Source organism: Dermacentor andersoni, chromosome 5, assembly GCF_023375885.2.
Source record: "Dermacentor andersoni chromosome 5, qqDerAnde1_hic_scaffold, whole genome shotgun sequence".
Taxonomy (NCBI): domain Eukaryota; kingdom Metazoa; phylum Arthropoda; class Arachnida; order Ixodida; family Ixodidae; genus Dermacentor; species Dermacentor andersoni.
Window position 1 is genome coordinate 50,049,213 of NC_092818.1, and position 24,734 is coordinate 50,073,946.

General features: G+C 46.2%; 1 protein-coding gene across 1 annotated transcript in view; it reads left to right on the forward strand.

Moving 5' to 3' along the window:
• The window catches only part of LOC126530351 (cubilin-like), a 206,637-nt gene that overhangs the window by 98,524 nt on the left and 83,379 nt on the right, over positions 1-24,734 (forward strand). Inside the window, exons 29-36 of the mRNA XM_072288317.1 lie at positions 327-526; positions 5,313-5,491; positions 8,015-8,207; positions 10,800-11,018; positions 11,562-11,741; positions 13,836-14,011; positions 22,668-22,808; positions 23,992-24,197. Of these exons, the coding sequence (XP_072144418.1) occupies positions 327-526; positions 5,313-5,491; positions 8,015-8,207; positions 10,800-11,018; positions 11,562-11,741; positions 13,836-14,011; positions 22,668-22,808; positions 23,992-24,197 (1,494 nt within the window). The remainder of the gene's footprint in view (positions 1-326; positions 527-5,312; positions 5,492-8,014; positions 8,208-10,799; positions 11,019-11,561; positions 11,742-13,835; positions 14,012-22,667; positions 22,809-23,991; positions 24,198-24,734) is intronic.

Consider the following 24,734-nt stretch of genomic DNA (forward strand, 5'->3'; position numbering starts at 1 on the left):
TTAGCGCTGTTTTACGGCTCGTATTATTAGAACATTTATGTTTGTAAGTCTGCTCATTCGTGCGGGCAATTAGTGGCAGGCAGGCTACCAAAGAGGCAACGTGTGCGTCTACCTGATCTCAGTGCCAGCATAAAATAGTAGTGTTTATTTTGCTATTTTGTTTTCGGATGGGCAACAAGGGCAAGTGTGCCAAACGTGTTGTTAAACGATGCACACAAAAGCACAGTCTTGTCATGTAAATTGGGCAAAAAGCACCGAGAGGGCAACCTTTTATAGAGGAAAGCAAATAAAAGCGAGAGCCATCGTACGCTTCGACGACATCGCAGGCTGTTTTCCCTCGAGGAGAGCGAGTTCTGCAACAAGGACTACCTGGAAGTCCGGGAGCGCAACGCTCACGGCCGATTGCTGGGCCGCTTCTGTGGAGACGACACCCCGATGAACATCACGCTCGCCAACGGGCTCTGGCTTAAGTTCCACTCGGACGACACGGACGTGGCGGCTGGATTCCTGGCGCACTTTGCCACAAGTACGAATGCTTTAATCATACAGCTTTCTTTCTTTTTATGCGAAAGCATTTTATGCCCCAATACGCGAAAATCCGCCGTAGTCGGCGGCGTTACGGGAAAACGGTGCCGAAAATGGCCGACGACGCAAAGAGTAAAAAAAGCACGTTAAGGAATGCTCGAATTGACGTTAATGTTCGCGGGGAGGTTCCTGTAAACAAAGTAAATTAGTTGCATTGAAAAGAAAGTTTGGTAAATTTCGGTCTGGCTGGGAATCGAGCCCTGTAGCCTCCGGAGCACGAGACGAGCACGCTTCACGCGACTGAGGTCTTTTTTTAAAAAAAAAAACATGGTATTTATTACAATTCCATGGTTCTGGCTGAAGAAAAGTTTGGCCTAGTACGTGCGTCAGTGTGCACGTGGCTGTGCAGCCAATGGGTAGGAGGTGGCGCCACGTCCTTAATGTATGACACGAGCGCATTCATGACTCTCCGAGGTCTACAAACCGTATAATGATTTCGCATTCCCACACGTAACCAGTCTTAAGTGTCTCTGCCGAATTTGTGTTGCCATATCAATATTAAACACGCTCGAGGCGAATTCACACCATCGGCGTGCTGTCCTGCTAGCGAAAGCAGTTGCACTGCTTGCGCGCGGAGATTTAAAGGTCAAGCTAACGTTATGTAAAAACTTGGAGGACGCTTAAGCTTCGCCTTTGAGAGTGCAACGCGACAGATTTCAAAGATTCCTGACTGCTTCTCACGCTTCCCGGCGACCGCAGCTTTCTTGCGGATGCGCTCAGGCGAGCGCGACGGTAGCGTTGCAAAGAACTCAGCGGGGCCACGCCGCTCCGAAAAGGGCTTTGTGTTTGAGTTTCCGCGTAACGGAATTACGTGTTCTCGCGTATTCAAATTAACCTCCGACGCTATCATGTCTGTAGGTTCTTTCTAGGTCGTTCTTAGGATTTGTCTGACGTATTTTGCTTCGAGGAGTTCAATTAGTTCAGTAAGGCATCTGCTCCACGCGGAGGGCCTGCGCGGTTGTCGTTCGGAATTATTTTTCGCCATGTGACGTTCGATGCCAGCATCTGATTTTTTTGCGACGCGAGGCCTTAAGAGGAAATTTTAGCTCGGGTGCTCCTATCTAAATACATGTAAAAGGAGAATTCGTTTTTTCTCGGCAACCATTGCACCAAATTTGACGGGGTTTGCTGCATTTAAAAGAAAAGTTTAAAATCTAGTGACTGTTGGTTTCGAATTTTCGATTTAGGTTGTCAAATTTTTATAAAAGTTTGGCAAAAATCGCAAATTTTCAGAAAACGAAACTATCAAGTTTACAACTCCGTAGCTCAGCAAAAAAAATGATATCACAATTCTGTGAATTGTACCTGATAGCACATCTAAAGCGGACAAAATTGATATGTTACACATGAACCTCAAAAAATGGAGTAATGTGTAATTACAACTTTTGCAGAACCTTCGTAAACAACGTAACAAATTCACGTAAGATGTAAACTGACATATCAAATTTGTCCGTTTGAATGGTCTAATGTATGCCGTTTACAGAATCGCGATATCTGTTCTTGATGCAGAGCTATTAGCTTGTAAACTTCGTGCTTCTATTTTTTTCAAACGTCTCTATTTTCGAAAATCCTTTTAACAAAATTCAAGCCCTAAATCAAAATTCCGCTTCCAACAGTCACTAGAATTTAACTTTCTCTATCAAATGCAACAAATTTCATTAAAAGCGGTCCAGGGGTTATCTCAGAAAAACGTTTTTGTGTTTTTACATGTATTTGAATAGGCCGCGTTGGAGTTGGGCCCGAGCTAAAGCTTCCTCTTAAGAGGAAGCTTTAGCTCGGGTGCTCCCATGTAAATACATGTAAAAGGAGAATTCGTTTTTCTGTGGAACCACTGCACCAAATTTGACGAGGTTTGTTGCAATTAAAAGGAAAACTTAAAATCTAGTGACTGTTTGTTTCGAACTATTGAGTTAGGTCGTCAATACTTCATTAAAAATTGGCCAAAATCGAAAATTTTTAAAAGACGAAACTATCAAGTTTACAACTCTGTAACTTAACAACGAAAAATGATAATACAATTCTGTGAATTGCATCTAATAGTACATCTAAAGCGGACAATATTGATATGTTACACATGACTATAAAAAAAAATTTTGTAGTGTGAAAATACATCTTTCGCAGAACCCTTGTAAACAACAAAAATTCACGTAAGATGCAAAATGACATACCGAATTCGTCCGCTTAGAATTATCTAATGGATGCCTTTTACAGAACCGTGATATCTGTTCTTAATGCAGAGCTATGAACTTGTAAACTTCGTGCTTCTATTTTTTTCAAACTGTCGAATATATTTTTAAGAATTTTAACAAAATTCGAGCCTTAAATAGAAATTCAGCTTCGAACAGTCACTAGAATTGAACTTTCTCTCTCACATGCAACAAACTTTATTAAAATCGGTTCAGGGGTTATCTCAGGAAAACGTTTTTGCGTTTTTCATGTATTTGAATAGGCCGCGTCGGAGTTAGGCCTGAGCTAAAGCTTCCTGTTAACGCTATCGCATTAATGTACCACTGAGCGCTAACCAACGTCGAAGGTTTCCGATGGGTCTCACCTCGTGCACCATCAAGTTGCGCTACCTCCAATGCCACTGGCGGTGCTCCTAATCAGGCCAGCGTTCCTACCAGCGTTCTGAGACGCCTCGTTGGAACCAGCAAGGCTCTTTTTCTGAGAAATACGCACGCAGTACGCCACCCCTTCACGTTTTAATGAGAGCCTAGGCGACCGGAGTCCTCTCACAGTTAATGTCGTTGCTCTGTTAATGTAAATGCTAGGCTAATTGGAAAAGAATAGACCGTTTTTTCAAGCAATAATGCTGGCTTTGGCTGATCAATGATGTTAAGATCATCCATTAAATATTCCCTAGGCATAGAGGTTTCATCCTGGACCCAGTGACATACAAAACAATCTTTACAGAAAAAAGAGTTGTTGTATTTTTTTTTTCTTTTTAACGCGCGAAACCGCTTGACGTCAGGTGAATAATAAGTTTATTTGGCTGGCGCATCAAGCCGAGTTCCTTCGCCGCTGGTCTACGTGGTACCTAAACGTCTCTCGAAGCTTAGTTTCCCTGCAGCCAAAATGATGCCCAAATTCTGTTTCTCTGAGTAGAGACAAAAGGCGCGTGCTCTAGGCCTAGCCACCGAGTTCTAAAGAGGTGCGGGGGGGGGGGGGGGGGGGATTTACTGAAAAGACAACTTCATCATTGTATGGGGACCCAACCCGGCTCAACCACCTTTCCGGAGTTCCTGTTCTACCATCTCAGCTGTCCAGGATCCTAGCGCAATAGTAGCCGAGGGCGATAGTGAAATAAGAGTTAGTCGAGGAGCCCAGCCAGGGATCCTTGAATGTCAACCTGTAGTGAGGTGAGTCGAAGAACAGTAACGAAAATTGTGAATCACGAAACGAACTCTTTATTGGGCGAACTTGGGCACAGAAAAGAAAGTGACAACTCGAAGTATAACGACAGCGGCTAGCACAGTCGGCGATCGTCGAAAATCTACTCTGCGGATCATAGGCGTCGGCAATTTATTCATGACTCATTGAGGAGGAGGAAGAGGAAGTACAGTTATTGAGAAAAAAAAAGGACGGGCAGGTGTCTTTCTGCTTGTGCGGGTAGGCGCCCTTAGTCCAGGGCTCCTGCGGCTCTTGCTGTCTCCCGGGCCTGCCGCGCGTGATGCTGCTGGTCAAGAGGGACCGAGCTAGTCAGCACGGCGTCCTACTGCTCGGGTGTGGGGTAGGATATTTGCGGGGCTGCTTTTACGTTGGGGCACGCCCGTATGGTATGGTATAGGGAGGCGTAGTCGTTACAGAGGGCACATTTGTGCGAGTATAGTGTAGGGTGAATTGCATGGATTCTGCTTAAATGGGGATATGTGTTGGTTTGTAATTGTCGCCATACTACGGCGTCTTCACTGAACCTGCGAGCGTAATCGCTGGTGCTTGCGAAAGTTCTAGAATGCACACCACTATTCTCGTCGCGCACGCAGTCTAATTGCGCAAGGACCGCTGACAATACACATAAGAGATAGAAAAGGCTTCTAGAGTCTAAATTCATCTTATAGATACATGCGCGTCCTGGGGACGTATTGTGAAACGATCCGCTTCGGCGATACTATCGCCTTTGCGATAGTATCGCCGTCAGGCGCGTGCTGGTTGGCTGGTTGAGCAAAAACGGATGACGTAGTGCTCAACCAGCCAGTCGGCTCATCCGAATTTGCTAAAACAGCCAATCAGCGCGCGCCGATGGCGAAGGCGTGACCAAGGCGATAGTATCGCCGGAAGTGACCGTTTCTGAACAAGGCCACTGTTCCGAGCGATATATTAACGCATGTTACCCAGGGCAAAGCGGTCACGGAAAAAAATAAACGGACACAAGTGTCAGTATTTCCAGTGCTAAGTAAGATTCATCGCAATGCACTCAAAGCTGGTGCTTTATCGCGATAATAGAAAAGAACCCATTGCTTTACTGAAGAAAAGAGCCCATTGGAGGCTCCTGTAGATTCACGCCGTATCCAGATGAACGACCACCTTATCTTTCGTGGAAAAAATGTTAGGCCATATCTTGGAGTTTCCCAGACGTTTCACATGTCTATTTATCGCTTCACCTACAGCGCGCTTAAGCTTCCCTGTTGGCCTTAAGCTAACTAAGCGTCTCTATCCGCACGAAACGTTGCGCAGAATGCCACCACGAGAACTCCAATCGTGGCTGGCGCATGTTTTCTCCTGTCCAGTGCGCAACGTGGACCTGGAAGGCACGTCGGGCGTGATCGAGTCTCCGCTGTACCCGCACGAAGCGTTCGCGCTGGGAAGTTTCACCTGGCGGCTTCACGTGCCCGATGACCTCTACCCGCGGATCAGCTGGGACAACATTTTCTCCACTGACGAGGAGTGCTGGACCAGCAGCATCGTTGTGGGTGGCTACGAGTGGCGTGCTCGCTTCTTGTTACTATATTCAGTGGCGACAATATGGAACAAATTATATTTATTTGTTTACAGTACCTGACAGGCTTCATGGTGGAGTATAAGTGCGAGGTTACAGAGACAGTTTTCAAAATAGGAACACCAAACATGAACCTATAAGCATATTAAAATATACGAGTGCTAATTATAACATACAGATCATCGATCAATGCACAGAAAGCCAAGAAGTACACATACAGTAAATGTACGGCAAAATATTTGTGCCAAATTCGTTCCTTCTCCAATGTCTTTGCTCAGTTGCATTTTGACCGACCTGTTTCAATGAAAAGAGGCTTCGAAAACAATCAGGTAAACCACGAAGACAATCGTGAAGAAAACATCCCAGGTACCGCTGTGAGTGAGACTAGTGTTGGGCGACCGCTTCTCATACCTGCTGGCGATTTCACCTTACATTGGGTTTACCTACGTCAGTCTTGTTTTTGTAATGATACTGTGACGTGCCCCTGCAGCCTTCTGTGGCGGTGCATTATAGCAAAATGTGGTAGCACACAATAAAACAATGTGGCGAGCCGCTCTAGGAAGACACTACTAAGATACATCATTTGCGATTCCGTGGAGCCTGTCGCGTTGTTGTTGTTGTTGTTGTTGTTGTTGTTGTTGTTGTTGTTGTTGAATGCGCAAGCACTTTTTGGCGAGTACCCCAGCAAAATCTGTTCCTCACGGGAAATTAATTGGTAGCTTTACAAGTAATAAAGAACAATGTAAACAAAAAAATAATATTGGTCAGAGAGAATACCCATATGGTCAAATGTTTGCACACCCGTAGGGATACATAGGCCATCATAGAAAATGCATGGGGAAGCCTTAGTAGGAGTGGGTCAACTGAAATTCGGTGATGGGCTAGATTGAAATTTGAAGGTGGTCCAACTTTAATTTTGTGGTTGTCCAATTTGTAATTTAGATGTGAGCCAACTTAAATTTCGGGGTAGGCCAACTTCAAATTTGGGGGCTGACCAATTTGAAATTTGGGGGTGGGGCAGCTTAAATTTGGGTGTGGGCCAACTTAAATTTGGGGGTTGACCAAACATGAAGGTCAGGGGTGGGCCAACTTGAAATTTCGGAGTGAGCCAGCTTAAACGTGGGTAGGTCAACTTGAAATATATGGGTCGCTCAACTGAAACTTGGGGGTGGGCCAACTTAAAATTTGTAGGTTAGCCAGTATGAAGTTTGGGAATGGGGCAACGTAAATTTGGGGTGGGCCAACTTCAAATTTTCGGATGGGTGAACTTCATGCTTGCGGGTAGGTCAAATGAAATTCGGGAGCATGCTTACGCATAGTTAGACAACTCCAGTGGAGTTTCTACATAATTATTATTTATATTTGCATAATTAACTATTGCTATTTTCTAACTTCACAAGTGTTCAATTTAAGACAAAATTCCTATAAGAAAAATACAGAGCGTCGTAAGAAGCTTACGATTTGCCCAGCGAAACACTCCAGCATTTCAAGGACGAGCGGAGGAAGTTCAAGGTAAACGTAAGACAATAAGGCACGTGATCTTTGCGCAAATGAATGGCAGAGGAAACAGAATATAAAGGGTGATACAGACAATGGCGCATAAAAATAATCGGCCCAATTCTCAAAGCTGTTCCTCGTAAGTGTACTTTGCCATTGGCTGGCTGCCTTGGCTAATATGTTCAGCGACAGGGAGGCTGCTATTGTCTCTTTCTGTATCGTAAGTGGTTTTTGTGAGCACGGGCCCAGTTTGTCCCATTCGTACGCAGATTTGTAGATATTAATTGCTTACATATGAACATTTAAAAAAATGCAAAAGAAAAAAAAGCAACACAACATGAATACAGGAAACGAACGCTCGAGCCAAAGGGAACTTGTTATGGGGTACGCTCGCGGTTAACTTGTGTTTGTAAAATGAAACCGAATGCCACATTGAGTTATCCACTTTTTGTCTTCGTGTACTTTGTTGCAGAAGTAAATTCACAGAAGGGTGCATCCGCTAAGAACGATTCTCCCCGCACGCGCGCTCAAAACCAAAACAATTCAGTGGCGATTTAGCGGTAAACGCGAGAGAAATGCATTAGTACTACACCACACCGCTGTTTGAAGTCCAGGATCCGTTATTTTGAACGGTGTCCACCTGATTGCAAAATGTTCTAAGAAGCTCACACGTTTTGTCTCTTCGAGGAACGAAGTGCAACTGACGGTGGTCCGAACCAGACCACCAGCAATTTATATATATATATATATATATATATATATATATATATATATATATATATATATATATCCCATCCCATCTCTACCAGGTGACCGGCTTCCTGCACTTCGCGCATAGATACCTTTTTTTCCCACTTTGACACTTCGAACGCTCACGCATTTAAAGAACACTCACGATCCTTGCTGTTACCGACAGTGCCGATACCTTTCATCAGGGGCAAGAGGCTTGGGTTTCGAAGCTTATAATTGCACTATTACTTGTTTCCTTCGATGAAGCTCCTCGACGGCATCGACGAGGGCTCGCCCGAGTTCGCGAAGTTCTGCGGCAGCAGGAAGCCGGATCCCGTCGTGCTTCGCTCGTCGCACGTCCAGCTTCAGTTCACCTCCGGCGGCGGCTACTCCAAGTGGAGGATGCGATGGGAGGCCGTCAACAGCAGCTTCCTCCAGAGCATGGAGCAAGGCAAAAGCGGTAGGCTTGCACTGCCGGCTCCCGTGTATTGCACGCGGATGTAGGAACGCGCGTACATTGTTTATCTTTTCACGATGACCGTTTCTACCGGTTAGTCACTGCTACAGTGTTATCAATCGTTGCTAGAAGCGACACAACTTCGGCACTGCCCGGTTATTCAGCGTCACTGCAACGTGATAATATCTATTTGCTGCCGTACGCTCACGCTTGGAACAGAACAGAATTGAATTTATTCTGCAAGAATGTTGCCAGGATGACCAGGTGGTCAAACTTCAGGTGTCAGCTGGAGGGAAACCTAGCCACCCGATACACATGGAAGTTTCATAGCGGTTGAACGAAAGCACGCGTTTTACATAACGCGGTCAACGAAACGAAAAAGAAAGGACAGCGTACATGAATGCTAGGTATGTGCATATTATTTGGCGCAGGTGTGACTAAGGCTGCAATGGGCCAAACACGAATTTGAAATTGCAGGTAATAAAATGAATATTACCAAGATGATTTGAGGTCTCAGTCGGTGCAAAAGGTCAGACTCCTCTGCAGCATAAATGCAATTCTCTGGGACGCATGACTGCCCTCCCCGGTGATTGAGTACTCATTTTTGCCCATATTTAATTACCATCCGTATTTCATTCTTTTTTGTGAAAATCCAGGAAGTGTGTCTTGCGTTGTGATTCAACCTTCTTGCCAATGATGAAAATGTGGTTGTAGTAAGCGGTCTGTGACTCATGTCACATCTAGGATGTTTTTATTTTAGAGCACATCTCTTAGGCACTCGTTCCTGAGTTAAGCATTGGCGTCGGTGTAACCGCGTAAACGTGCGCATGCCACCGCTCGCGCCTTCGTCCTCCTCGTCTTCTTCCACAGCTGGCTCCGAGGCCGCTCATCATGCTAGCGTTGCCATACTACCCTTCCCTCTGCGAAGGCGCTGACGGCATTGGCCTACTGCCAGTCGGTACGAGGATGCCTGTCTCAAACTCCTTGCCTCAATATATCACGAGATGAAAACACATAGAAAGTTGCACTCAAATTTCTCATTAAGGAGTATCGTAATCGTCGGATATTTTTTTTTCTATTGCGATAGCAGTTATATCAACACCCCAGGCGCGTTTCGGTCATCGCCGTCGCCGCGATGTTCTGTATAATGTCCAAGCGCAATAGCATAGTCGCCGCGCGCCGTATGCTGCATGCGCGAGTGAAAAGAGGCGATGGTGAGCCGACGATGGCGGCTCAAGCGTGCCATCTTCCGTCGCGCGCAATGCGTCAGGGGGAGGAGAAGGAGGGGGGCATCCTACTCCGGTAGTAGCTGCGTATGGCGTGGCCACGCGGGCCTTAAAAGCGATCTGGGATGGGGAAAGAGTGCGCCGAGTGCTGATAGCTTCGTGTGCGTTGCGTTTTCGCCACTTTGCTGGCGTTGAAGTGAGACCGAACACAAAGGCCAAATCGCTCGGTGATGCTGCCGCGCTTCCTCACTTAAGCTTTTTGACAGCCAGTTTCCGCGGTCATCGAGTGAGATGTGTTCATGTTTACTTGTGCGCGCGTGACGTCATGCTTGTTAATTTAACTAGTAAGCGAGTGTTTACAAGTTTATATGGCCGATAAAACTACCATCCTTACTTCGTAAACCTGTCTGCTAATTTGATGCGGCAATCGATGCTTTCTGTTTTGTTTCTGTGCGAAACTTTCTGTTCCGACAAATTCAAGGAAGACAGATAACTGGAAGCTAAAGTCTAGGTGATTAAAAGAGGTTCAACAAAAGGTGTTTCAGCAGCCAATCTTTCGACAAGGGGACTTGCTTTTGTCAATGTCCTAACAAAAGGTATTCCGCACGTACAAACTTTGACTCAGAAGACATCTCTTGTTCGACTACTGTTGTTTATCTTGGTAAACAATTGTGCGTTAGTATCGCACCTCTAGGTGGCAGAGCGCACTTAATGTCTACATCATTTTCGTTGGCCTACAGCTGCTTAATGGGACTGATCTACGCTGTTTACTCCCGAACACCTCATTATCTGTCATTCGAGATCCCTGTGCGGCAGGATGCATTCACAAGAATACACGGGTGCTTGTTGATTGGCAGGAATGAAGAACATGTTTAGATAGCCCCATTCCGTAGCGCTCGCGAATTCTTAGTTAAAGCTGTCTATTAGCCTTAAACCTCGCTTGGAACTCGCTTGTTTGTCCGTGAAGACAGCGGTGTTACTGTTACAGACAGACGGCGTGAAATGTGCTCTTGAAAGAAAATTTTCTGCAGGTAAAAAAAACATGAATGTGTTTTAGAAGGGCTTAATTTGGTACCTCCATGCTCAGTCTTCTTACCCATGTCTTCATGAGCGCGATCAACAATGCACTTAATATCAAGCGTCGCGCTCCAGAATTTACTACCTGGAGTGCTAACATAATTGACAGACATTGAAGTAAGACCGCGCTTAAGCAGTTTGACCACGCTTAAGCAGCTAACGACATGCTAGCATGTGCTAAAACATCGACAGTGTACACTGCACAATAGTAGAAAATTATCTTTACTTCCTCTCTGGCCCCCTGAATTCTGCAAATTTTTGCGTGCCTTGGTTCGTCACTCTGTCTGCGTAGGATCCGCGTGCAACTTCCACGTTGGACTGGCCAATGCGACTTCCGTTGCCAACATCACTTCGCCAGGGTTTCCGGATACGTACGCAGACTTCCTCAACTGCAGCTGGTTTCTGGTGGCGCCCTCAGCACGTGTTGGCAAGATCAGCTTCAACGTGGTTGACCTCAGAAGCTGGGAAATGATAGACAACTGCTTCTACGACTACGTCACAGTCTACGATGGTCAGTTCTGATTTTGTCTTGCGTACGTACTTTATAATATTCAGCCTACTTCATTGTATGGCAAAAGCAGCTAGTGAAGGCTGAATTTATAACATTGGAACGACGCTGCCACCAACGGGTCTATAAAGGCAGTAAATGTTCCTCACACCCACAAGACATAACGGGTAAATTAACGTTTTTTCAAGTTAAACGAATGTTAACCCAACGCTTCAGAGCAACCGGTTTTGTGCTAGAACACCGAAGAGTGCAGTATACATATTATCGTATGATGATGGTTCGTTCATGATGGTTCATGATGGTCCGGACTTCTTCCTTCTAATATACATATTGTCGTCTTTTAATTTCCGATGCGTAATATGGTCTTGCTCTCTCCCATGCGCGAAAATGTTTCTTTTATTCAAAGCTTTTCTGAGGTCAGCGCACACCCATGGATATGCCGGATTCTGGCAGTCGGAAAAGCCTGTTTGTGCCACGTCCGAGAAAGTGTACTTCGTGAGATTGAAGCATAAAGGCAACATTTATGTGCTCTTCAACGTGCTGCAGTGGATCCCGAAGCAAGGTCCGAACGGCGCGTCCTGCGAAGCATCTGCGGGCAGATAGCGAAGACCGACCTGCCGGCACCTATGGTCAGCTCGACACGGTTCATGATGGTTCGCTTTTCGAGCACTGATGCCAGTAGGAGCGAAGTGGTCGGCAAAGGTTTCTCGGCCAGCTTCCAGTCAGGTACGTACACTGCACGACACGATGACGCAGCGGAAGAGTGCCTAGCTAAGAAGGAAACACACGTGTGCCGGAACAACTCAGCTCAAAAGAGGATTACGTTGAGGCTGTCATAACTGCTGCAACCTCTTGCAACTTGATAGAATATGTTGTAATCGCTTGACAGCTATTAGGATGCGGTTGCTCGTACGACTAGTACGTTGCATTGTATAGTTTTTGCTTACGCGCGCGAATGTTTCTTGTTTTACTACGGAAGCGACACAGCCATCGTGTGGCCATCGTCATCATTATGCTAAGTGTAATGCAAGATGAAGGGTTTCCTTCCAACAAACTCCAGTTATCGCTTCTCTTGGGCAAGTTGACTGCATGCTATGACCAAATATTTTTTTTATCTCGCCACTCGGCCTGATGTTCTGCAGTTTTCCAAGTGCGTTCTCTTTTCTTTCGCACTCATTTTGTTATTGTAATAAATATTTGGGGCATCTGTTCAACGCTCTACGTTATCTGCTCGACTCCTATAATTCTTGTTAATACCAAGTAGCACTCACTGAAATATCCAATTTGTCCTTCATTCATTGTGTCACATTTAGGAATATGTAAGTCACCCTGTCATGCACTTTCGGACGAAATATTCGCCGTAATATTCTCGAGGGCGTTAGTTCTGTTTTACACTTCGGAATTGTTTTCTCATGGTAACATACCTGTTTTGCCGGAGTTCACGCGATAGCGCACGTTATTAGCACCATTATTGCTTAGTGCGAGGTGCGGCACTGTTTAGTTCCCACACCCAGACTTGTACTATATTTATCAATGTCTTCAACAAATTAAGTCATCGTCTTATATTAGGTATAGGTATAGTACACAGCTATGCTTCTTCTTTTAGCAAGATGTGTTCAGAAATAAAAAATGGATGGAGCTTTGCACTTTCTTACGCTTCTTGGCACACTACTTGGCGTATATTGACTTACTTCAGAGACATAAGCCAACGGCATGTTTGGTTGAATTTCCCCGTCCAGCTCGTTATATCTCTGCTGTCAGCCTCTATAGTGCTCATGCCAATTACACTTCGTCTGTTAGTAGCACATGCATACTGCATGAGTGCTACACACAACAAAGTATCGAAGAGGAGCATGTATGCATGCACGCAGAAAGCTCACTCAGTGATGTCGTGCACTGGTTAATCATGTGCTTTCGGAAGAACCATCCTTCATTATAGAGCTTTCGTGAGCTGCGTGCTACAAAAGCAAATACTTTTTTTTTCACATCAGAATCAGGCTCGAGAGCCGACAAAGCTCCTGCCAAGATATAAAACCATATACGCTTTTCCAAATACCATCAGGCAAGCCATGATCTTGAACTTTCATAAAAAAAGATGGCCAGGTCCTCCTCAATGGCATAGTTAAAGTGATACAGTCCTTGCCAACCCGGGAGTTATCAAAGTCTTATAGTATTTATTTGCTAATATGACTTGGGTGTGTGGTGTATTTTTGTAGTATCGTTTTTCATTCGCTAGTACTCCAGCGCCACTGCAGGTGTACCGTATCATACGCTAAACACCACTGGCGCTTTTGGTGCGGCATGTCAAATTCTCTTTTTTTTTCTTTGTAATGTACTGACGGAGCCGCTATCTCGCTGAGCACAGAAAATATCATAAAGATTTCAATCTGCTTTCAATATGCTTATGCGCGCAGTCAAAATGTTGGTACCCTCAACAGTGCTAGTTTGTCACGTGGCTAACACCCTTACCTATAAGAAGTAAGACCAAAAATTTGATACGTACGAATGAAGTTTTCCTTTTCTGGCGGTTTGTGCGGCCAAGTAAGCAAGACGGCTCGAACACTGCGTGCATTGTACTTTCACAGCTGTCACTTCCAAAGTCTCGTGCCAGATAGTGCGGAGCGGAACCAGGCGGTCACAATTCCCACACAGTTTTCAACTTACCGCTTCTCTCATCGTGGGTGCAGTTTGAGCTCGCCGTCGTGTGCAGTGATTTTTGTTATGAGCTTAAGAGTTAGATTAAGACTCAAGTGACAAACCAGCGCACTCGCGGTTGCAAAGAGTTTAACTTTGGCGCCACCTTGAACGGAACCTGTGCAGTGTGTGGCGGCAACATCACCGAGCCATTCGGCGTCATTCAGGCGAGCGACATTCTGGACTCGGAGATGCAGTGTCATTGGCGCATCAGCACCGACAGGAGGGTTCCACTGAAAATCACGCTCGAAAGCATCGACCTGCCGTCTGACGGAGGAGCATGCAGGGACACATTCATTCAGGTACGAACACTTGCCGGAGTTAAACTGTTAAAAAATTCCCTTCCATGGAGTCTAACTGGTAGATGTTCGCAGCTAAAGTTGAACAACTCACAAATGAATATACTCCTAGCCGCTTCATCATATCAAGCCCGCATACGTTTTGACACGGCGCCTATATCAAACGGCTATCAGGCAGAAAAAAATTACGGCATTCGAAGCCACCTCGCGCTGACTGTCGTCGATAATGCATTCCGCCTTGAGGCAACGTGGCGACGAGCTGTGTTGCTAAAATACGTTTGTTGAAAATATGTTGTCGCAAGGAAGAAACACACACAGAGAGAGGTAGGTGAACAAACCTCCCTGCCTTTCGTTAACCTCCGTGCCTTTCGCATCTCATTTACTCATTTATCTCTCTCTATCTCTCACTCTCGCTCTCTCTCTCTCTCTGTAGCGATCACTCTTAGAATTCCGTTACTTCGGCTACATCTGACATACACTGTCTCTTGTATTGGTCCACGCTAGTATGGTATTCGCTTGCCAAGGTCGCCCCATGAGCATGACGGCATGAGTACGACTGTAGGACAACGACGCAGTGACGCCGATGAAACGACGTCGATTAGACGATAAAGCTGTGTGATGACGACGGCATGATGACGATAAGATAGCGATTCTGAAATGATGTTGATGGTATAACGACGTCATCGGGAAAATGACGGCATGATTACAAAGGGATGACGACGAATGTATGCCCACGATGCCTTGATGACGATGGTATGGCGACGATCAGATGATGAAGCTGGAGTGACAGCCATGGCGCCAGTACGACGGCATGACTATGCTATGTATGACTACGGACGCATGACAGCTACCTTATGGCGAGGACGCTATGACGAGGATGGCATGACAACGGCGGCATAATCACGATTTAATGACGGCAGCGTGGTTACGGTAGAATGACCGAGACGGAATGATGTCGATGAAATGACGGAGACGTTATGATGGCGATGTCATGACGACAATGGGATGACGTTTCGCAGTGATAAAGTTAGTAAAATGACATTAGGACAACGATGACATGATAACAACTGTATGACGACGACTGTGGGACGACGACGGCGTGACGAGAATGACATAACGAGTGTCGGATGACTAAAGTTAGAATAATGGCGACGGAGCGACCGTGACGACGTCACGACGACAGTATGACAGGAATGCATGACGACGATGCATTTACGACTACGCTATGACGACGACACGATGACAATGGGATGACTAGTGTATGACGACGACGGGGTGATGACGATGCATGGCGAGAGTTGGATGACGAAGCTGAAGAGAACGGCTATAGAACGGCCACGATGTCGTCACGACGATGGCATGACAACGAATGCATGACTACTGCGTGAGGACAATGGCGTGACGAAGACGGCGTGATGAGAGCCGGATGGCAAAGCTGGAATGGTGATGGAACGACCCCCGGTACATACCCACTGGCCTCTTAATAGAGAACTAGGGCCACTGGGTCGGCGTAGAAGGCGTGACGACGACGGCACGACGAGAGTCAGATGACGAAGCTGGAGTAACGACGATGGACGGCCACGGTGGCATCACGACCTCGGGAACCCACCTAGTGGCCCAATCTGGCGGACAACTTGCGCCACTAGGTCCGCGTAAGAGGATAGACATCCGTCTAATATCCTCCGCTGGGCTGCTTCCAGATCTGCATCGACCATCTACATAGCCGCACTCAAAAATGCTAGGCAGTTTCCTGTATAACGTTCTGCTATCAATGTCAAAAGCTGACTAATAACAGTTGGTGAGTGAGAAACCCGTTGTCAGACAACCATGGTGCTTTGATTGACACTTCCGGTGACCCAATTTGCGAGCGTAATGGCGCGGTAGTCCTACTGACACTTTTGTAAAAAAACATTTTTTAGATTCCATAGTCACACCTGTTGCACTTTCGTACAGTTATTTAGCTATGTCACCAGTGATTGGTGAAGCACTTTCTCTTACTTAACTAATTGACACACTTAAGAGATATTGTTATCCGGCTAACGACGGCGTTGCCACGCAATTTTCAAAAAATACCAGTGCTTGCAGTTCTATCATACTACCTGCGTGATTGCATAGTGGCTATGGTGTTGCGTCGCTAAGCAAGAGGTCGTGGGATCGAATCCCGGCCATGGCTGCCGCGTTTCGATGGGGACGAAATGCGAAAACGCCCGTGTAATTAGATCTAGGTGCACGTTTAAGAACACCAGGTGGTCCAAATTTCCGGAGTCCCCCAGTATTGCATACCTCATAATCAGATCGCGGTTTTCGCAGGTAAAACTCGATTATTTAATCTTTTTCTGTCATAATAAATTTGCCAGTAGTCACTGATCATGTCTATACTTCCTATTCAGAGGAAAATCGAGCAAGTCGTACTGCTCCAAAAATTAGGTAACAAGAACTGCCCTATTTCATTAACCAGAAATTACTGCAAACTGCTTTTGCACATAATACTTACTAACCTTGTTAACTTTTTAGAGTCAAATTCATTTGTCACTTCTCATACGGTTACACAAGCATTTCATAAGGTTTGCCATAGACTTGTACCTTTTAAATATGGGCAAATAAATCTCCACCATGAATTATTGAAATGGATTCAGCTTTTTCTTGCTCACAGATCACATTTTGTTGCTTCAAATAGCCTTAATTCTCCTTTCTGCGACGTGCACTCAGGTAGTCGACAAGGTTCCGTGTTTTATTTTCGTTTTCACAATTGTTATTTAACTAGAATTTACACTTGACCTCATAATAATAACGCCTTAGGTGAAAGCACAAAGGAAACGCAGTAAGCGTCTCGGGCACATTCACACCAAACGTCACCTATAGGGTATCCCAGCTAACGATAGCCAAGCTGTCCAACAAAAAAAAAAAGTTTAAACACCGGTCCACTATACATATATAAAGCCTACAGTATTGGGTGGTCTGAGGTCGGAAGACCGATGACCTTAGGTTTTATAATGGTACATTGCACTGCTTTCTTTTTTTCGTTGAACATCCGTTTGTTGGACATTCTTCGAACATTGTTTAAACATCTTGCATCTTTTTCAGTTTTTTTTTTTTTTTTCGTTGAACGTCTTGCCTAACGTGAGCTGGTGTTTCAAGGTGCATTTCTGACTACGGGGAGGCCCTCTTTTGTTGAGGCTCTATAATGAGGACCTCCCATCCATCGCATCTTCTAATATTCTTTAAATGATATTGCGCGACATAAAAAACGACACGGACGTGAGAGAAGACGACACACCAAGCGCGCTTGGTGTGTCGTCTTCTCTCACGTCCGTGTCGTTTTTTATGTCGCGCAATATCATTTAAGCAATGGATTACCAACTTGCCCGGAGTGCTGCTCTCATTAAGTTCATTTCTAATATTCATCGCATTGCCGCGTTATTTTTTTAGAAATAACTAATGTTGATGACATTATCTTATTGCAATCTGACCTGCGTTTTCTATCCAGAACTACCCATAGCCTGCTTCCGCACTATCTCGATAACATTTAATTATACACAAGTACCGGGAGTACATATCACGGCCTTTTTTTCCTGCTACAAATTTCATGCATTATTAACAACGCTAACGGCATACAGGGCTAAATACGTCGTAACTTTCCTGCTCACCCATGTTCCTTGAGACCATTAATTTATAGGGCACTATACAGGCCTGGAGTGCGGTCTGAGGCCGGCGACCAGAACCGGTAACGCACTCTCTCACCAGAGCAGGATTGGCCACCCTGGTGCAGTACTTGGCCACAACCTCCTATATGAATACAACAATCAAACCCGGGCCCTCAGTCCCCAGCAGCCGCGAAGCAACTGACCACGGTGGCGGTCAGATCTGTGACGCAGCAGAGGGTGCTAAGAATCCCTGGCTCCGGACAGGCCGCCATTGTAATCTGAACCTGGCAACGTTTAAAGTTAGATCGTTATCTAGTGAGGCGAGTCTAGCAGTGTTATTGCAGCAATTAGAGGGTAGTAAATGGGATATAATAGGGCTCAGTGAGGTTAGGAAGACAAAAGAAGCATATACAGTGCTAAAAAGCGGGCCCGTCCTGTGCTACCGGGGCTTAGCGGAGAGACAAGAACTAGAAGTCGGATTCCTGATTAATAAGGATATAGCCGGTAACATACAGGAATTCTATAGCATTAACGAGAGGGTGGCAGGTCTTGTTGTGAAACTTAATAAGATGTACAAATTGAAGGTCGTACAGGTCTACGCCCCTACATCCAGTCATGACGACCAGGAAGTCGAAAGCTTTATGAAGACGTGGAATCGGCGATGGGTAAAGTCAAAGCAAATTACACTATACTGATGGGCAACTTCAATGCCAGGGTAGGCAAGAAGCAGGCAGGAGACAAGTCAGTGGGGGAATATGGCATAGGCTCTAGGAATAGCAAGGGAGAGTTATTAGTAGAGTTTGCAAAACCGAATAATATGCGGATAATGAATACCTTCTTCCACAAGCGGGTTAGCCGAAAGGGGACGTGGGGGAGCCCGTATGGCGAGACTAGAAATGAAATAGACTTCATACTCTGCGCAAACCCTGGCATCATACAAGATGTGGACGTGCTCGGCAAGGTGCGCTGCAGTGACCATAGGATGGTAAGAACTCGAACTAGCCTAGACTGGAGGAGGGAACGGAAGAAACTGGTACATAAGAAGTCAATCAGTGGCTTAGCGGTTAGAGGGAAACTAGATGAATTCCGGATCAAGCTACAGAACAGGTATTCGGCTTTAACTCAGGAAGATGACCTTAGTGTTGAAGCAATGAACGACAATCTTATGGACATCATTAAGGAGTGTGCAATAGAAGTCGGTGGTAACTCCGTTAGACAGGATACCAGTTAGCTATCGCAGGAGATGATAGATCTCATCAAGAAACGCCAATGTATGAAAGCGTCTAACCCTACAGCTAGAATAGAACTGGCAGAGCTTTCTAAATTAATCAACAAGCGTAAGACAGCTGACATAAGGAATTATAATATTGGATAAAATTGAACATGCTCTTAGGAATGGAGGAAGCCTAAAAGCAGTGAAGAAGAAACTAGGAATAGGCAAGAATCAGATGTATGCGTTAAGAGACAAAGCCGGCAATATCATTACCAATATGGATGAGATAGTTCAAGTTGCTGAGGAGTTCTATAGAGATTTATACAGTACCAGTAGCACTCACGACGATAATGTGAGAGAGAATAGTCTAGAGGAATTTAAGATCCTACAAGTAACGCCGGAAGAAGTAAAGAACGCCTTGGCAGCTATGCAAAGGAGGAAGGCAGCTGGGGAGGATCAGGTAACAGCAGATTTGTGGAAGGATGGTGGGAACATGGTTCTAGAAAGACTGGCCACCCTATATACGCAATGCCTCATGACCTCGAGCGTACCGGAATCTTGGAAGAATGCTAACATATTCCTAATCCATAAGAAAGGGGACGCCATAGTCTTGAAAAATTATAGACCGATCAGCTTACTGTCCGTTGCCTACAAAGTATTTACTAAGGTAATTGCAAATAGAATCACGAACACCTTAGACTTCTGTCAACCAAATGACCATGCAGGATTCTGTAAAGGCTACTCAACAATAGACCATATTCACACTATCAATCAGGTGATAGAGAAATATGCGGAATATAACAAACCCTTATATATAGCTTTCATTGATTACGAGAAAGCGTTTGATTCTGTCGAAACCTCAGCAGTCATAGAGGCATTACGGAATCAGGGTGTAGACGAGCCGTATGTAAAAATGCTGAAAGATATGTATAGCGGCTACACAGCCACCGTAGTCCTCCATAAAGAAAGTAACAAAATCCCAATAAAGAAAGGTGTCAGACAAGAAGATACGATCTCTCCAATGCTATTCACAGCGTGTTCACAGGAGGTATTCAGAGACCTCGAGCGGGAAGAATTGGGGATAAAATTGGATGGAGAATACCTTAGTAACTTGCGATTCGCTGATGATATTGCCTTGCTTAATAACTCAGGAGACCAATTGCAATGCATGCTCACTGACCTGGAGAGGCAAAGCAGAAGGGTGGGTCTAAAAATTAATCTGCAGAAAACTAAAGTAATATCTAAAGTAAAGACTCGGAAGAGAACAGCAGTTTACGATAGGCTGCGAGGCACTGGAAGTGGTAAGGGAATACATCTACTTAGGGCAGGTAGTGACCACGGATCCGGATCATGAGACTGAAATAATCAGAAGAATAAGAATGGGCTGGGGTGCGTTTGGCAGGCATTCTCAAATCATGAACAGCAGGTTGCCACTGTCCCTCAAGAGAAAAGTGTATAGCAGCTGTGTCTTACCAGTACTCACGTATGGGACAGAAACCTGGAGGCTTACGAAAAGGGTTCTGCTTAAATTGAGGACGACGCAACGAGCTATGGAAAGAAGAATGATGGGTGTAACGTTAAGGGATAAGAAAAGAGCAGATTGGGTGAGGGAACAAACGCGGGTTAATGACATCTTAGTTAAAATCAAGAAAAAGAAATGGGCATGGTCAGGACGTGTGATGAGGAGGGAAGACAACCGATGGTCATTAAGGGTTACGGACTGCACAAGAGAAGGGAAGCGTAGCAGGGGGCGGCAGAAAGTTAGGTGGGCGGATGAGATTAAGAAGTTGGCAGGGACGACATGGCCACAGTTAGTACATGACCGGGGTAGTTGGAGAAGTATGGGAGAGGCCTTTGCCCTGCAGTGGGCGTAACCAGGCTGATGATGATGATGATTATGATGATTCTGTTCTAAGCAAGAGTGCTACAGCCGTATGGGATCCCAGTCATGACAATCTAGAGACTTCCATTGAAGCTGTCCGGTATTATTTCGTCGTTTTCAGAGCACAGCTTTTAGGCGCCCTCTCCTGGGTTGAGCGTCGGCGTCCCTCGGCGTAACCGCGCGAACGCGCTCGTGCCACTTCTCGCGCGTTCGTCGTCGTCTTCAACCACAACTGGCTCCGATGCCGCTTGTCATGCCAGCATTCCCGTACGGCTCCTCCCTCTGCGACGGTACTGACCGCACTGGCCCACTGCCAGTCGGTGCGGCGATTTCGGTCTCATATTCTTTGCGTCAGTATATCGCGAAATGAGAGCACGTATCGAGGTGCACGCAAATTTTGCATTAGGAAGTATCGCAATCGTCGGGCACTTTTTATACTAATTTGCAACAGTACTGTGAAGGCCTTTCGTTCAACACTATTCCACTAGTTACGGCTCGATTGTTTTCTACATGACCAACTGGTCTTTTGCCCTCAGTACGTACCCGACCGCATCACATCGATCATCATCGCAACGGCATACCGCAAAGGTAGGAACGTTGTGCGCACACATGCCAGCGTTGCTGCTTATACGTTGTGTGCATACCATATGGTGCATGTACAGGGCTGAGCTCAACGAACAAAATACCTCCAAGTGAACCTATCTAATCCTTTCTTCGTGCACTGACAAACGCCGATGGTCCTTTTAAAATTCTCATCTCTTACACCATCGAGGCGTGGCGCCTTCGACGTCCCCGGAGACGCTTCTCATCACGCCATTGTTGCAAGGCGTTGGTAGCTGCCAGCACGGTGGCCTCTTTCTCGTTATCTCGGTCATCATTCCGCCCCTCCTCTTACCTTCCCTATGATGCTGACGAATCTTCAGGCGTCAGCCGCGTGCTATAGACAGTTAAGGAGCAGTCAGTAAATCTCCCCCCTCCTTCTCCCCCCCCCCCCCCCCCTGTCACCCAATCTCTCTCTCAGAATGATGTTTCTGCTTTCAGCAGAAGTTTTGTCGCCTGCTGCATCTAGCCAACGTGTCGTTCCTGGCTGGTGTTAGAACAGCCTCGGAGAAGCTCGAGCGCTACGTTAAACCTTAATATAGTACTTTTTTTTCGTGCTTTTCGCATTGGATGAAGCTACCAGTTCGCTACTGAGATAGCAAACATACGAACGCTCGAGGCGCATTCACGGCGTCGGCGCCACCGCCGCCGCCGCCGTCGTGTGGTTCCCTTGTCGACGTAGCATGCGCAGATCGCGCGCGGTGGGTTAGTGAACCTCCATAAACGTGGAGGATGTTTGCCGCAAAAAAAAAAAACGGCACAGCCAAGTGGACGCACAGTCAGCGCTCTGCTCGATCGGCTCGGTGGTGAGAAGTTGGTGAGAACGTGCAGCCTGAGACAGGTGTCGGTGATGATCTTCCAAGCAACGCGGCCCTGCCAGGCCATCAGAACGCGCGGCCACGTAGGGCCGGCGGAAGTAGGGCAGCGCACTACGATGAAACATCAGTCGCATGTAACAGAGTATAAAATGTGCTAATCTCAGATACCGTGAAAAGATTGTACAGGCTCGGGCCTGTACAAGTAATTAAGTAATTAAACCAGGTATAGTCGAGCATTCCCAAAGACTTCGATAGATTTCAGAAAGTGGCAAAACAGGTCTCTAGCACTTCCGAAAGGAAGTGAGAAACACCTTATACAGCGTATTTGATGTATCATAATCACCAGCCTATTTTACGTCCACTGCAGGACGAAGGCCTCTCCCTGCAATCCCCAATTACCTCTGACCTGCGCCAACCGATTCCGACTTTTCTTTGATGTATGAGCTGCTCTTATTAGTATACATGTGCTAAGGTCTTCTTTTTTTCTATATATGTCTTACAGATTCTCAATGGAGGGCAAAAAGACTCCCCTCCGCTGGGCCAGGGCAAGTTCTGTGGCAGCACATCTAGACCGCAGGAACTCCCGAAGACATCATCACCTACGGCATTCATCATCTACCGACGCAGCAGTCCGCAGAAGGGGGTACGTCAACTTTCACGAGATGCAGGGCCAAACATAAAATGGAAATGGTACTAAGTTGGACGTTCCAACTGCTTGATTCGTCTGCGTCACGTGACTTAATTGGGCGCTCGGTTGCACACCCGGCTCGCAAGCGTCCTTGTTTACTTTCGCGTACGCGTAAAAACGCTTTTAGAAGTGTCCGTGCTCTCGCTGCAGTGTAAATGCAAAATGTGTACTTTCTCCAAAAGTGGTGGTAATCACTGAATAAATAGATATATCTTGCGCCGAGGACGATAATTGAAATGCAATGCATTCCGCCACTCTAGAACTAACCTCAAGATACCGGCGATGCCTTTTTGTTGCATTTGGCCCGTTTTCCTTTAAATAGCATTATACAGATCAAAACACCTACTTTGGTGATGTAGAAAAGAATGTACTCACCGGAAACACTGGATGGATAAGAGAGGCAGACTGGCGAAACTTCAGCGACTTCGGTGGAGCTGCTTCCGGTGGGCTCACTCGAATACTTAATGTTTTCCACCACGTTCTACAGTGTGGATACGGTCGTACCTAATAGAATTGTGGATGTGCTTCGCATAGCTACATCGTTGAGCGCTTTCTTATAACAGTTCCTGTAGTAAAAATTCCTGTTTGACTACTGTGGCGTACATGTATCGTGTTTAAGAGCGACAGCTGTAATGCGGCAAACTAGCAGTAGCACTAGGCAGCGGCGCTGAGCGCCAGCAGTATATTTTGTAAAGTCCTTATAACTGACACAGTATTATGATACTGGTGAAATCACTCAAATAACAAAAATGCCATGATAATATCGATGCATAATTATCGAGCAATAGGCTCTCACCATGCTATTGCGTTGCACTCCCTCTAGTGAAACATGACGATCCCTTAATTTTTATCTGAGGGTTGCCTGAGTAAAAAAATTAGGATTGCAAAAGACTAGTGCGCAAAGAAAAAAATTCTTGTCGTGTTGCACTGTAGTAGATTCCAGATTCCATGGCGTGCATGCGCGCACGCTTGCCGCATTAGTCATACTTTACAGCATATTTATGAAAGTGCTCGTATTCTCCTCCTCCCCAACTGTCACAGCGGGCGTACAGCGACATTGAAGGGCACTGACACGATTCGGCGCTCTCGGAGCTATTTGTACTTGTCGCTCACATCACCGCCCCCTGTTTTTCCACAGCAATTCCGGCTGAGGTGGGAGGAATCGGGCATCGATTGCGGCGGGCCCCTGCGGCTAAGCAGGGAGCTCAAGACCCGCGAGGTGACGTCACCGGGCTATCCACACGGGGCTCCCGCGCACGCCGTCACATGCGACTGGACCGTCATGGGACCGTCCAGGTCGCGCATCAGGATCGACTTTCCCGACTCGTTCCACATGCGCCATGGGTGAGCAGCGGTCTTTTGACTGGCGACGCGCAGTGGATTCAAGTGATCAACTGTGGTCGAACGAGGCATACCTTAGACTGGAGTCGTAAATTCAGTCTTTTAGAGGGGGTGAGGGATGGGTGCCACAGATACAAGTTGAATAGAGCATGATGAAGAGCGTCGGCGCTAATGCTTCTGCGCCGGTTGCTTCTGCACCGGTTGCTGCTTATACGGTCCAGGCAAGCACCTGTCTCAAGCATCGAAACGGCATGGATAAATGGAATTTAACAACGAACCAGGTTGACATTGAAGCACACAGTTTTGAATTGCTTTGCGTAATCACCGCAATCTAGCACTTTAGGCTGCATTCGCACAATGTGCACAATCGCAATTCAGTCTGCGCGTGAAGCGTCACGTGCCCATGGGCCACACAGTCGCGGCCCAAGCAACCAGCCTGCTGCAAGTGCGACTTCACTTTCTGCATCCAGCTCCATAACGCTCAAGCGGAGGAGCAAACAGAGATTCCCTCCGTCGGGTGAGTGCAACTTTAGCAGATCG